This window comes from Patiria miniata, unplaced genomic scaffold, assembly GCF_015706575.1.
Source record: "Patiria miniata isolate m_02_andy unplaced genomic scaffold, ASM1570657v1 HiC_scaffold_24, whole genome shotgun sequence".
NCBI lineage: Eukaryota > Metazoa > Echinodermata > Asteroidea > Valvatida > Asterinidae > Patiria > Patiria miniata.
Window position 1 is genome coordinate 3,332,059 of NW_024037063.1, and position 15,649 is coordinate 3,347,707.

The 15,649-nt window shown below is 39.5% G+C and overlaps 1 protein-coding gene and 1 long non-coding RNA gene across 2 annotated transcripts; both read right to left on the minus strand.

The window, feature by feature from the left end:
- Nucleotides 1–1,156: 1,156 nt before the first annotated feature.
- On the minus strand, nucleotides 1,157–4,665 carry LOC119731960 (S-crystallin SL11-like). Its single transcript, XM_038205285.1, has 5 exons — nucleotides 4,466–4,665; nucleotides 3,557–3,649; nucleotides 3,136–3,252; nucleotides 2,507–2,622; nucleotides 1,157–1,742 (listed from the first exon to the last, which is right to left on the minus strand). Exons 1-5 carry the CDS (start codon nucleotides 4,596–4,598, stop codon nucleotides 1,587–1,589), a joined length of 615 nt encoding a protein of 204 aa, XP_038061213.1. The 5' UTR covers nucleotides 4,599–4,665; the 3' UTR covers nucleotides 1,157–1,586.
- A 6,891-nt stretch (nucleotides 4,666–11,556) lies between these two features.
- LOC119731569 lies at nucleotides 11,557–14,161 on the minus strand. Its single transcript, XR_005271468.1, has 2 exons — nucleotides 13,989–14,161; nucleotides 11,557–13,540 (listed from the first exon to the last, which is right to left on the minus strand). It is a non-coding gene; the product is annotated as an uncharacterized LOC119731569 (long non-coding RNA).
- Nucleotides 14,162–15,649: the final 1,488 nt, after the last annotated feature.

Sequence of the window (15,649 nt, forward strand, 5' to 3'; positions counted from 1 at the left end):
AACTGAATGACAGGCTAGGGAACAGCCGTACCACCAGTGCACATTGTCAAATTTGATGCAAGCTAGTGAGGGCGCGATTATCACAACCCATGACGGTATGCAGCGCGACGCTTTCGTGAACAATGGCTGCCGAAAGTCGTCCGGATTCAACTCAAAATTACTGAGAACTAGACCTAGTCCAGTATTTCAGTCACATTATGGGAGGTAGTCCAGTATTTCGGTCACATTTATGGGACTAGGCATCAGTTTGCGATATGAATCAAATAAAAATGTGTTAGTTTTTTACAAAGTCAAGTGTGTCCTCATATGTTCCTGAATCTATAAATAATAGTAGCAACAAAAATAATTTTGAACGAAAAACTCAAAGAGAACTCACTGACAAATTTAACTAGTGGAGGCTGCCATTTTGTTGAGTTGTATCTACCGCCCTCAATTGTCTAATTTGGACAGCTGTGGTCACAAATGAAAACGACAGGCCTATGTAACATTATGCAAGTATTTCATAGGAGTACATTCATGTGACACATTTCACGTCAAACAGACGAGTGGAGAAACGCCTTAAATTACATTCAATTGAAAATAAATAATCTGGCACAGAAGTGCAATCAGGCGTTGTTACGCACGTGTTACGTTTACTGGGGTTCGGGCATGCCATATATAGCTCAGATAAAGGATTTATTGCTTTCATTATAAAATCTGTTAAGTCATCGTCAGTACAGTTTAGCCTTCTTTCAAGACTGACTTTTTTGCTACACCTGCTCTGCGACCCTCTCTGCACACGACAGACCAATGTATAAATAACATTCTTCTGCATGTGATCCCTTCGTGTACAGTTGGTCTATCATCGGTCTGCGTTATGTCTTGCATGTCTCCGCGATATAAGCTTTCATCTTGCCGTTTGTTAGCAATTATTGTGACCAAAGAGCTTTCGAGCGAACTTGGCAGTGATGGACGACATTCATTACAGACGTCGGGACGTACTTCAGTGCGGTTTTTCAAAATAATTCCCATTAATCTTTCATAATACATTCAGGGATTGTACACTGAAGAGATATTTGTTTAAACAATTAATAAGACTGTTTTATTTCTTTCTTTCAGTTTTTGGTTACCAAAAAAAACCCCCAAAAACCCATCAAAATAGTTGCAGATTTTCCTGTTCTCTTTAAATTTCTCAACAAATTCTCACTGCGAACGCATATTTATTTCAGCTCATAGCCTTAAAATAGACCACATCATCTGACTCTCCATGCAATTTTAAATAGACTTTTAAGGTTTTGTGGAGTATTTTGGGATAACACATTTTTATATCTTTCTTTTTTTAGTAAAGTATAGTGTTTTTATGTGTAATATGCATTGATTCGTAATTTTTTTAAGTATTCATTAACTTGTTCAATGTAAAAGGCCGAACGGAATTTCCTGTATAAGGGATAACAAAGTCAACTTGGGTTAAATTGAATTTGAATGGAAGCGAAAAAATAGTGGCTTTTAATGCTTTTCTATTTGTCGACAACGCATCTGTTTCAAATGTGAAACTTCCATTGGATCGTATCAACTCAAATTCGCAGCGTTCTGGAAGCAGCAGCGTTTCAGAATGTGGGCGTGGGACGGTTCTTCATGTGGGTGGCTATTCGCGAATTGGTTGCCACGCGGTTGTGCAACGCCTCCATCTTCGGATATTTCTTCAGCTCATTTTCGTCGAAGTATTCCGTCATGGCGAAGAAGAAAATGTCAGCGAGGGACATCTGTGGAGGGCGAAGGGAAAACCAGTAGTTGGCCATAGTTTAAGATCGGTCGGTCTGTCGGTTGGGCAATCGGTTGATCGCTTTATTTGGGCAGTCGCTTTGTCGGTCAATCGATCGGTTGATCGGTCGATCGGTCGTTTTGTCGGTGGAAAGTCTGTCGGCATAGCCGATCAGTTCAGTTCAATTCAATTCAATTCAATTCAATTCAATTCAATTCAATTCAATTCAATTCATCTTAACATTTATTTTCCATATTGCAAATAACGTTCAAGTAACTATATACAGAAGTCAATAAACGAACCTTTTTTAATACGAAAACAAACTAAACTTCTGCTTTAAGAGGTGACATCTCCTTTTTGCTCCATGAATACATGAAATTGCATTGGCAGCAAAGTACCAAAAGAGCACCTACAATACGAAGAGTGAAGGTGAAAAGAATTGGACAAAACGGGACCGACAAACAATAAGCTTGTGCTTCAGATTGGACATTACTCAGTCGTTAGATGGGTTGGCAGGTAGGTCGATCGGTTGACTGGTCCGCCTGTCGGTCAGTCAGTCTGTACGTTTGATTGTATGTCATTCAGTTGGGCGATTGGTTGGCCGATCGGTTAGTCGGTCATCGGCCAGTCAGTCAGTCAGAAGTTTGTCGATCGATCGTTTTGTTGGTCGGATGTTCGAACGGTAACTGAGCATAGATCTGGTTATCTCAATATTGATCATCTCTCATTTCCTAGTTTGATCTGTTAATTTTTTTTTTATCTGACCTTGTTTCCAACAAAGAATCCTTCCTCGCCGCCTCCATACATTTCAAACAGTCTGGTGAGGCCTCCCATTCGCCGAGGCGCTTCTTCGACGTAGTACTTCGCCAGTTCAGCTTTTTGCAAGTGAACATCACACAGAGATTCTGAAAGTCTTTTGAGAGACAACTGACATTGTACGTAGAACTTGAGCTTCTGAATGACGCAAATTCCAGTGGGCAAATTCCATGTCAAGCTTACAGTTTAAGCCAACAACTGACCAACCCACATTGCGTGTAGAGGTGCATCAATTATGTTGCGAGAGACATTCTAATAAAACGAAAACAAACTAAAATTCTGCTTTAAGAGGTGACATATCCTTTTTACTCCATGAATATGTGAAATTGCATTGGAAGAAAAATACCAAAAGAGAAAAATACCAAAAGAGAACTCACAGTACGAAAAGTGAAGGTGAAAAGAATTGGACTAAGCGGGACCTACAAAACAATAAGCCTGTGCTTCAGATTGGATATTACTGTTTTTGCTCCATAAATATGAGAAATTGCATTAGAACCCTCACAGATTGAAGGCGAAAATAATTGGACACAATGGGACCCTTTTATGATTAAAGTATATTTTGAAGTCGTTGTTTACCTTTTTCTCTTCATCCTTTTCGTAAAATGTCAACTGTATGGGTCTCGCCATCAGTTCACCTACAGTGTCATACACTGCATCGATCCTCGCGGCTTCCAGACTATTGGAACCGTACAGACCTACAGAAAACAAGTTACATTTTGGACATGCTTATCGTACCGACGACTTCCCCTGGATTGCAGGACAGTCGCCAAGGATGGCATCCAGGCTATTCTGTCAGAAAGCGCCTCACTTTCTAAGCAGTTAATCTTAGACATTTTAAAAATTATTCTTCATTGTCAATTTAATGGCTTTTCTACTCTTTGTCACACTCTTTAATTTTAGTATATTTTAATGAACGCAAAAACGCCATGTTTTTATTGAAAGAAACCCCAAATGTTCATGAAAATCGACAATAAACTTAATATGTGCATGTTAGATTACCGAATTCTCTTGCAAGATAACCTTCGATTGCTCGACTTTGTGGTAGCTGTTTGCCGTCGACCTCTAGGACGGGAATTTGGCCCAGAGGAGTCTCTGCAACAAAATTAAATAATAATCAAAACCAGTTTTCTTGTTCAGTGAGATAGGAATACCGATCACCGTGACCACAGCAAGGCATACTGCCAGAGATTCAGTCAGGCGCCTCTTACACCCAGCAAGGCATCCAGCCAGACACCATGCCAGCCCTAGCTAGTCAGGCACACCGTGCCCCAAGCAGCAACACAGCCAGGTACCCACTCTGGCAGCCAGGTACCCACTCTGGCACCCAGCGAGGCATCCAGCCAGACACCCACTTTGGAACACAGCAATGCATGCCAGTCAGACATCCAGCTGAGGTAGGTAGCAAACCTGGCATCCAGCTTGGTGACCACGTACGTGCTCAGGCAGGCACCCATGCAAAATCTCCCAACCAGTCACTCAACCGTGCAAGCATCAAGAACGAAACAGCCTGGCAGTCAGGCATCCGCCATGAACCCAGCTTGGCACCCAGTCTTACAGTGACACCAAGCTTGGCACCTACCCAGACACTCAGCCAGGCACCCGGTGCACCCAGTAGGACATAGCCAGGTATATGGCATCCAGCCAGATTCCCGGGTACCCAGGCAAACACTCAACCAGGCATCCAGAAAGCCAGACTGGACTCGGCCAGAAACCCACTCAGCAAGGCATCATGTTTGAAAGTCAACCAGACACACAGCAAAGCACACCTGTGCACCCAGTGGGGACGCAGCCAAAGCCACCCAGCATGGCACCGAGCCTTGCACGCGGTACAGTACCAAAGTAAACGCCTAGTAGTCTCAACCCATGTAATCAACGAGCCCCCTAGCCCATCACGTTTCATGCACCTACTTGGTTTAAGCTCCTTCCATTTGTCCCCGCTTACTCGTACATCTTCGAATTCACAGCCGCCTACCGCAAACAGCATTCTGGCCGTCTCGCCCCGCCCCCGGCCGTCAAAGTAATACAGCTTGTAAGAACTCATGTTCACGCGCTAAAATTAAATCAAAATTTACTCTACTCTACAAGTTTTGATAAGTACCTGTCGTTTGAGCTCTACTATTTCAGTAATCCAGCTGTTTCCAAATTCAGAGCCATTCAAAGGTCGGTTTACCAGATATGGAATCAGTGTACCTCACCTGTGACCCCGTTATAATTATGGGAATCACTCGAGTGATTATATTGTCCGATATTTGGCAAAGCCACTACTTCATAGAAAAGACTTCGTACGCCAGTACCCCCTCAACGTAACAGAGGGAGAGTTAATGGAGACAAAGGGTGCAGACCTGTAAATAGGCCCAACATTGCCCACGCCGACCAAATGGCTATTTGCATGCCCTCCAATTATCCGGTAATTTTGAGTAGGCCTATAATGTGGCTGGTGGTGGATAGTGGCCTAAAGTATAGTTTAGGATTTTTGACTAAAGATCAGAGGGTCAGATGTTCCAATTCTGCTGTTGTCCCTATGTTGTGTGCTCTGGGTTAGCCACTTCACCTTCACTTTTCCCCTCTCCAAGAGTGGTAGGCAGTGGCGTAACTACGGGGGGGGGGGGGGGGGGCGTGGTGTTGCCCGCCGCCCCCAGTGGAGGTCTGTGCCCCCGGCTGCTCCCAATTTAAAATTCTGAATTGCACAACAACTAGTATATCAATTGCCTTTAGTGCTCCCCCCCTTCGAAAATTGGTGCCCCCACTTTCCCCCTAGCAGTTCACCCCTATAGTTACGCCTATGGTGGTAGGGGATTAGCTGAGGAGTTATTTGCGATGGACTGACATCATATCCAGGGGAAAAGAATATCTTTCAGATTTTCATGTGAAGGAATTCGGAGACAAACCCCGACCTGACTCATGACATAATTGACGTAAAAGGTCATATAGTCCTCACGGTTTCAGAAATTACAAACATACACTCAACAACAACTCAACAAAAAGTTCGAGGGATACTCAAATCGATCAAAAGTTAACAAGAACAAAAATGATGCCAAACCAATCCACAAAATTACACCCCCAAAAAGGAGAAATTTACTCCTTTTTTTTTTAAGTGAACCACAATTTGAAATGGTTGTTCATCCCAAGTTGAAGAATGACACCGTTCTCACACCAAGTTCAAGAGACAGCTACATTTGTATAATGTTTACGCCTAGCGTCCCTCGTTTTCCGAAAAACAAAATCCGGGGAGTAACAAAGTGCAATGCATTATATTTAGACAGGGCTGGCGTTTGCCCACAAGATTGAGGGATCTGTAAAAAAAAAACGAACCAAAAAATCCCCCAAAGTTTCCAACTGGTATTCACTGATAAGCATAACAATAGGCCCTAGGTTTTGGTTGTTTGCGTTTTATAAGCGTCAGACAGGGATTGACATTGCTCCCAAGATTGAGGAATCTTTAAAAAAAAAAAAAATCCCCCAAAGTTTCCTACTGGCATTCACTGATTAGCATGATAATAGGTTTTGTTTGTTCGCGTTTGTTTGGTTATTGGAGAATAAAGCTCGGCACCAAGAACAGCAAATACAAAATGTACAAAAATAAAGTACATGCACGCGAAGGCGCAGACTGTAAGATATCATGTTAACAGTGAATATTAACGGCGTGTCATGCATTTTTTAATTATTGAAAGAGGACGTTATTATAACACAATTTACATGTTCGTTTTCTAATTAGGCTACTTTAACAACCTCGATTTCGTAGTGTAAGCATGAAGAATGATTTCATTACTTTGTCCATCACTAAAAATCTGAAAGGTTTAAAGTAACACCAGCCAACACATTATTCAACGGTTTCGAGAATTTGAATGAAAACCAACAGACGAAATGGTGCACATACAGCGTGTCCCAAAAAAATGTCCCTCTGATAGACCGCTAAATTAATTCCAAAATCAAGTAATATTCTCAATTTAGTGTTCAGATTGAGAAAGCCCATTTAATTTTGTAACTTCTGTGAAAATTTCATTGGTCTCGCTTCATTGGTTTTGAATACACAGTCTATTATGTAACAGCAGTGCTTTTCAGCCCATTCCAAGTTTGCAGGTGGAAGGATGAACATTGAAGAACAAACCATAAGTGGAACACACCCTGTGAAAGCAAACACGACCAGTGGAACTGAACTTTGATTAGTTTTCATTTAAAAAAGTAAATGAACTAAACTTTAGTTACTTAATAACAAAACAAGAACACAGTTGTTGAAATAAAAGTGAAGCATGGAATAAGGTATGGTATGTCTGTAGTGTGCATTTCCTTTTATCAAACTTTGAATGGGCCGGAAAGCACTGCTGTTACACAAAAGCCTGTGTATTCAAAACCAATGAAGCGAGACCTTTGAAATTTTCACAGGAACTACAAAATTAAGTGTGATTTTGGTAATTATTCTGTGGTCTATGGGAGGGACATTTTTTTGGAGACACGCTGTATACATGTATTTGTTGTAATGTTGACAGTTTCCCTCCAGATTTCTCTGGCGGACCTGAATTTTCACACCTCGACGGAGATGGTGGAAGGATGTAAATTTGTCGACAAGGGCCTGGAGAAGTACCCAAAGCTGACGGCACTGAAAGGTCGTATCTCAGCACAAGAGAAACTCGCGCAATACTAAAGAAAGAAGACCGACCTACAGGATACTGACGGAATTAGAAATCCCAATGACAAGCAACGCGAAAATCTTCAATGATACGTGGACATGGATTTTGAAGAAAAGAAAAGACACCATCAAAAACCCCAGTGAATTAAAGGTGGACATTTATATGATCACCAAAAATGTTACAGAACAATTTAACTACTATGTAATTATGACTGATTGTATTTCTCACAATTACTTTGCAAAATGGCAGATTTACTTGAACTGCAATGAAACCATTTGGTTTTGTCAGAACCAATAGAGGGCGACAAAAATGATGCTCAACTTATTATTAGTCTGGTTATTTTCAGGCATTTTTTTCTCTTTAAGTACCATGTACACACCCACGCCCAAATAAAGTACATTTTTTAAAGAATAACTTCTATTATTTTAACTGTTTTAAGGTCATGATACAGTCAGATGATATATGGCTGTAGATTGATCTTTCTAGTTCACTTTGTTTTTTCCCCACTCATTTGGTTCAAAATTATTTAAAGAACTTACAAACAATACAAATTACAAAGCTTGTGAAGAGGAAAGGATAGACTAGTGTACATTGCCATGAATGGAGATACAATATGCAAACTATCGATATTTTTACAATTTCAAAAGTTATAAATATATTAAGGTGACACACTGATGACAACAGACAAGCAGTAATTATGCCAATATGAGGAATTAGCACTGCACGATAGAACAGTTAAAGCTATCACTGAGTGCAATACTAAACCCTTTAACACAAATCTCGATAAAAGTGCAGAGATCTTTTACTTTGAGGAAATGGGATTAAACTATATTTTTAACAATAAAAAGCACACAAAAAATCCTTAAAAACAACCAAATAAGTTACAAACTCGGACATAATGAAGAAAATAGTTTGCTCCTGAAAGACATTCTGCTTTCTAAAGGACAAAACAAAGGCGGACTGGTGGTGGATAGTGGCCTAAAGAATAGTTTAGGATTTTTGACTCAAGATCAGAGGGTCAGATGTTCCAATTCTGATGTTGTCCCTATGTTGTGTTCTTTGGGTTAGCCACTTCACCTTCACTTTTCCCCTCTCCAAGAGTGGTAGGCAGTGGCGTAACTACGGGGGGGGGGGGGGGGGGGGTGTTGCCCGCCGCCCCCAGTGGAGGTCTGTGCCCCCGGCTGCCCCCAATTTAAAATTCTGAATTGCACAACAACAGTATATCAATTGCCTTTAGTGCTCCCCCCGTCGAAAATTGGTTCCCCCACTTTCCCCCTAGCAGTTCACCCCTATAGTTGCGCCTATGGTGGTAAGGGATTAGCTGAGGAGTTATTTGCGATGGACTGACATCATATCCAGGGGAAAAGAATATTTTTCAGTCATTTCATGTGAAGGAATTAGGAGACAAACCCCGACCTGACTCATGACATAATTGACGTAAAAGGTCATATAGTCCTCACGGTTTCAGAAATTACAAACATACACTCAACAACAACTCAACAAAAAGTTCGAGGGATACTCAAATCGATCAAAAATTAACAAGAACAAAAATGATGCCAATCCAATACACAAAATTTCACCCCCCAAAAAGGAGAAATTCACTCCTTTTTTTTTTTTTTTTTTTTAAAGTGAACCACAATTTGAAATGGTTGTTGATCCTACGTTGAAGAATGACACCGTTCTCACACCATTGTTTAAGAGACAGCTATTATTGTTTACGCCTAGCGTCCATTTTATACATTCGTCCCTTGCTTTTCCGAAAAACAAAGTCTGGGAGTAACAAAGTGCAATGCATTATATTTAGACAGGGACTGATATTTGCCCCCAAGATTGAGAAATCAAAACAACCAAAACACCCCAAGTTTCCTACTGGCATTCACTGATAAGCATGATAATAGGTTTTGGTTGTTTGCGTTTATTTGGTAATTGGTGAATAAAGGTCGGCATCAAGAACAGCAAATGGAAAATGTACAAAAATAAAGTACATGTACGCGAAGGCGCAAAGTGTAAGACATTATGTTTACAGTGAAATATTAAAAAATATTGAATATATTGAAATTATTGAAAGAGGAAATTATTAACGCGTTTCACATCTTCGTTTTTCAAATTAGGCTACTTACAACCTTAATTTCGTAGTGTAAGCGTGAAGAATGATTTCATTATTTTGTCCATTACTAAAAATCTGAAAGGTTTAAAGTAACACCAGCCAACACAGGATTCAACGGTTTCAAGAATTTGAATGAAAACTAACAGACGAAACAGTGCATGTATTTGTTGTAAAAATGTTGTCTGTTTTCCCCCCAGATTTCTCTGGCGGACCTGAATTTTCACACCTCGACAGAGACGGTGGAAGGATGTAAATATGTCGACAAGGGCCTGGAGAAGTACCCAAAGCTAACGGCACTGAAAGGTCGTTTCTCAGCACAAGAGAAACTCGCGCAATACTAAAGAAAGAAGACCGACCTACAGGATGCTGACGGAATTAGAAATCCCAATGACAAGCAACGCGAAAATCCTTATTGATACATGGGCATGGATTTTGAAGAAAAGAAAATACACCATAAAAATACCAGTGAATTAAAATTGGACATTTAATGATCACAAAAAATGTTACAGAACAATTTAACTACTATGTAATTATGACTGATTGTATTTCTCACAATTACTTTGCAAAATGGCAGATTTACTTGAACTGCAATGAAACCATTTGGTTTTGTCAGAACCAATAGAGGGCGACAAAAATGATGCTCAACTTATTATTAGTCTGGTTATTTTCAGGCATTTTTTCTCAATTATTTGAGTTTAGTATTGCACTCAGTGATAGCTTTAACTGTTCTATCGTGCAATTTAAAATTCTGAATTGCACAACAACAGTATATCAATTGCCTTTAGTGGCCCCCCCGTCGAAAATTGGTTCCCCCACTTTCCCCCTAGCAGTTCACCCCTATAGTTGCGCCTATGGTGGTAGGGGATTAGCTGAGGAGTTATTTGCGATGGACTGACATCATATCCAGGGGAAAAGAATATTTTTCAGTCATTTCATGTGAAGGAATTAGGAGACAAACCCCGACCTGACTCATGACATAATTGACGTAAAAGGTCATATAGTCCTCATGGTTTCAGAAATTACAAACATACACTCAACAACAACTCAACAAAAAGTTCGAGGGATACTCAAATCGATCAAAAATTAACAAGAACAAAAATGATGCCAAACCAATCCACAAAATTTCACCCCCCAAAAAGGAGAAATTCACTCCTCTTTTTTTATGTGAACCACAATTTGAAATGGTTGTTGATCCTACGTTGAAGAATGACACCGTTCTCACACCAAGTTTAAGAGACAGCTATTATTGTTTACGCCTAGCGTCCATTTTATACATTCGTCCCTTGCTTTTCCGAAAAACAAAATCCGGGGAGTAACAAAGTGCAATGCATTTTATTTAGACAGGGACTGACGTTTGCCCACAAGATTGAGGGATCTGTAAAAAAAACGAACCAAAAAATCCCCCAAAGTTTCCAACTGGTATTCACTGATAAGCATAATAATAGGCCCTAGGTTTTGGTTGTTTGCGCTTTATAAGCGTCAGACAGGGATTGACATTGTCCCCAAGATTGAGGAATCTTAAAATAAAAAAAAAAATCCCCAAAGTTTCCTACTGGCATTCACTGATTAGCATGATAAAATGTTTTGTTTGTTCGCGTTTGTTTGGTTATTGGAGAATAAAGCTCGGCACCAAGAACAGCAAATACAAAATGTACAAAAATAAAGTACATGTACGCGAAGGCGCAAACTGTAAGATATCATGTTTACAGTGAATATTAACGGCGTGTCACACTTATAAATTATTGAAAGAGGACGTTATCATATCACGTTTTCATGCACGTTTTACATCTTCGTTTTTCTAATTAGGCTACTGACAACTTCAATTTCGTAGTGTAAGCGTGAAGAATGATTTCATTATTTTGTCCAATACAAACAATCTGAAAGGTTTAAAGTAACACCAGCCAACACATTATTCAACGGTTTCGAGAATTTGAATGAAAACTAACAGACGAAATGGTGCATGTATTTGTTGTAACTTGTCTGTTTCCCCCCAAATTTCTACGGCGGACCTGAATTTTCACACCTCGATAGAGACGGTGGAAGGATGTAAATTTGTCGGCAAGGGCCTGGAGAAGTACCCAAAGCTAACGGCATTGAAAGCTCGCATCTCAGCACAAGAGAAACTCGCGCAATTCTAAAGAAAGAAGACCGACCTACAGGAAACTGACGGATTTAGAAATCCCAATGACAGGCAACGCGAAAATCTTCATTGATACGTGGGCATGGATTTTGAAGAAAAGAAATGACACCATAAAAATAACCAATGAATTAAAGGTGGACATTTAATGATTACAAAAAAAGTTTCAAATCAATTTAACTACTTTTTAATTATGACTTATTGTATTTCTCACAGTTACTTTGCAAAATGGCAGATTTACTTGAACTGCAATGAATCCATTTGGCTTTGGCAGAACCAAAAGAGGGCGAAAAACTATGCTCAATTTTTTAAAAGTCTGTTTTTGGGGGGAATTATTTTCTCCTAAAGTACCGTACACACACACACACCCATGCACGCCGAAATCAAGTACAATGTTAGAATAACCGTTCTCCTTGTATCTGTTTTCAGGTCGTGATCCACTCAAATGATCAAATGGATGCAGACTGTTCTTTCTAGTTCACAAATATTACACATTACAAAACTTGTGAAGAGGAAAGGAAACTAGACTTGTGTACATTGCCATGACAGGAGATACAATAATATTGTTTACAAAAATATCGATATTTTTACAATTTCGAAAGTTACAAAAAAAATGAAGGTGATACAATGAGTACATAAGACAAACGATAATTATGGCAATATGAGGAATTAGCACACTGCACAACACTACAACAGTTAAAGCTATCACTGAGTGCATTAATAAACCCTAACAAGAATCTCGATAAAACTGCAGAAATCTTTTAATTTCAGGAATCGGAATCAAAATAATGATTTTTTAAAAATAAAAAGTACACCAAAAATCCTGACATCCAAATAAGTTGCAAACTCAGACAATTAAGAAGACAATAGTTTACTCTTGATAGAAATTCTGCTATCTATAGGACGAAACGAAGGCGGACGTCAAAAAGAAGAAACCCATTTGCATGTATTCGAAAAACAAAAATCATACAAAATTGCCAAGATTGTAAAGAAAGTTTGGCAATTGAGTTCGTGATAACATCATATAAACTTTGTGAATATATGAAGAAATATGCAAAACTGTTTTAGAAAACATGCAAAACAAATTTAGAAAGTTATCAGATTTTTTTTCGTGGCTAACTAATGAGGATCCCGTAGCTATACCCACTAATGTAACATCCCTGCATCTGAAAACATAATGCAACTTAGTTCACTCCGATGACCAACCGTCATTAAACTATTAGTCCACTCATTCTGTTTCAGTGTAATAAGAAAATTTCCCAATATTACAAATTGCAATTAGTTGTGGATGTCTGCAAAGCTTGTGAAGAGGAGGCATAAACACATACAAAACTAAAATTAGACCGTCAAATCAACTACGCAGCGAGACTAGATAAGCCCTACATACAATGGGAGACACCAATTTACATTATTAGGTTAACTCAAATTTCTAAGAGCAAACGTACATTATAGATGCCAAGGTTTGGAATCTATAGTATTTGCATTTTTAAAACTAATAACTAGAGAAAAGCAAACAATACTTTACGTCTTATAGGCTAGACTAATGACTAATTCAAATATTCTCATCTTCAATTCATTCAGAATTTGCCTGATCAATTCTTGATTAGCTGTTATCGATCTGAATGCTAAACAGCTAGGTTTTTTATTAAGAAATTGAATCCAATTAAAAGGATTTCGTTAAGAATCCTCACTTCTCAGAAAGAGTTGGAAACATGCATGCTGTAATGTAGAGGAGTAAAATCATTAACAATCCTCCAGACATGCGCGTTAGTTATTGCAGCAGTCATTGCTGCAATATTTGAAGACGCAACAGCAGCACAGACATCGCAGAAGGCAACTGCATGACAGGTCTTGATTGTCGTCATCGCTGCCAATGTCGACTGGCGCGTTTCGGTTGAAACAAATGCAGCAGCCATCATTCACCTGCCCGCCTTGCCGCATGACCGCCTGCTGTGGGCCGGGTTCAGACGTTTGGACTTTCGCCTTCTCATAGTCATAAGGCGGCGGCGGCTCACCTGGAACTGGACCGACTTGAGTCATATTCGCAATTGTAAATGCACTGTTCGTTAGGATGGGCTTACCGGCAGATATCCCTCGGATGGATTGAGTGCCTGGAAGTAAGCGAAACAAATCCCTGTCCTTGAATTTATATAAAAAGGTTCTGAAGCTCCAATGGTTTCCTGGATCATACGCACTGATCCCGATACATATTGGGCCAAAATGTAGCTGTGAAGATCTAACCAATTCCATCCGAACGTTTTGAACACTTTTTCTATATGCGCGTTCAAGAACAAGTTCTTATCTTATGCATTCTTCTTCAACAACAACAAAAAGTTCAAGACATTTACCCGAAAAAAATATCAAATGTACAACTGCATCAGCAAGGGCAAACAGAGTTGTGGTGGTAAAGAGACTGTACATAAAACAAGATTTTATCTGGGCTGTTTATGTATAAAGACATTAATAACATTTTTGCTTGTTGAAATTGCATTTGATTTCTAGCAAAACGAAAATTATATAGCCCCCACCCACAAGAAGAAGGAGAAATAAACCCTTTACCTTCGTGATGAAGCACTCTGCCAGTGGCTAAGACTTCTCGATCCCAGACTTTGTAGGCCTAAGGAAACTATTCCCGTACCACATCAAAGAGATCCTCTTTCATTGTGTTTAGGCCTTAAACGTCTCGTCTCGGCGTCACCTGTGGATCGTGATGTTCCGCGGCTGTCGTGGCTGGCCCGTGCGGGTGTAGTGCAACCCGTCTGTCCAGGTAAAACCACGCCCCCTTTTTACCTGGACCCGGGCCTCTCGACCAATCAGAACGCCGCATTTAGCCCACCTGACAACCTCATTAGCATAAAATGAGGAGACGGCCCCTACCAAGTCCAGTAGTCAATAGGGGTGTTTCAAATGTGTGAGGGACGTTATATTAGATTAAAAATATTCATTTTAATATTTCAATGATCGTTTTAAGGAAAAATATTTATCAATTTGTATGTAATCACGTATTTATACATTACAATGCGGTATGCAAATGGGAAAAAAGGATTTTGCTTCACTTTAGGATTTGAATGTACATGTACTTATGTTTATATGTAAAGGCCTACAACAATTCTTGGGAATTGATTTCAATTTAAACAAAATGTATAATAAGGTCATAGTAAAGATAATAAGAATTAATGAATTAATAAGCTATACAAAATATACGATACAAAAAGTACATGTATAGAGAAATACAGTACATGTACATGTATGTTTTACTGAGGAGGGTCACTGAACCTACCTACTAGTAAAAATGGTACAGCCTATCATAATCGTGCCTGTTTGTACTCGAATGGGGGAATCCAGTTACGTCATAGTGCTGACTCATCGAATGATGACAAACAACCGGACAAGTCCAGTCATGTGCATTGTCCGCGGTGTTTTTAAAATCTCCCCGTATGGAATCGTTGTTTGTGGCCGCATTGCTAAGAGAACGTTAGATACAATCACATGTATATGCCTCGCTGTGCGTCGATGCTGAGCTTGAGATTTAGCGGTACCGAGGAACAATTTTGAGCAGAGTATTGAATTATGAAGAATCTGACCGCTGAGTTGACGACTCAGTCATGGGAAGCTGATAAAAGGATTATCGTCACCGTTATATAATCGCTTCAATAACAACCTGCATTGTGAACATATCCAAGCCATGAATGGATTCGGGGGCCATCGCATAATTATGATGGCATTGGACTTAATTGCTGGTCAGTTTAGTGCACGTGGAGCGTTGTACTGTTGATGAGGGATGACGTATGGGGCCAGGGTAGTCAACAGATAAAGCAAATAATAAGGAATGGGTATTAAGATAAATAAAAGGAAAACATTTCACACTGATGATTTTCCAGGATTATTTGAGAATTTATTTATCATTATCATGCATACAACTTTATAAACTGCCCATTTTATGATTTCAGACCTGTTTCTAAATTGTCGTTTGTACCTGACATATACCGGTTTACAATACACTGTCTATTTAAAGCCATAGAACCCACACAAGTTTAAATCTCCATGCATGGGCATGCTCTTCTTCTAAGCCATAAGGAATTACTGTGTTAGAGTGATAAGGGGCGACTATTTCAAATACTTTCTTTTTTTCCCTATAAGACACTGCTAGATTATTTTTAAAAATGAGTAATCTTTTTGAAACTACTAGTCTTTAATCATCACTGTCTTCACCGTTTTCG

What these genes read in the sequence shown, in the direction of transcription:
- LOC119731960 (XM_038205285.1), bottom strand. Translation starts at nt 4,598, where the DNA reads ATGAGTTCTTACAAGCTGTATTACTTTGACGGCCGGGGGCGGGGCGAG. An exon ending in ATGGAAGGAGCTTAAACCAA is followed by an intron (nt 3,650 to 4,465) that starts GTAGGTGCATGA and finishes ATTTTGTTGCAG; the next exon opens with AGACTCCTCTGGGCCAAATT. An exon ending in TTATCTTGCAAGAGAATTCG is followed by an intron (nt 3,253 to 3,556) that starts GTAATCTAACAT and finishes TGTTTTCTGTAG; the next exon opens with GTCTGTACGGTTCCAATAGT.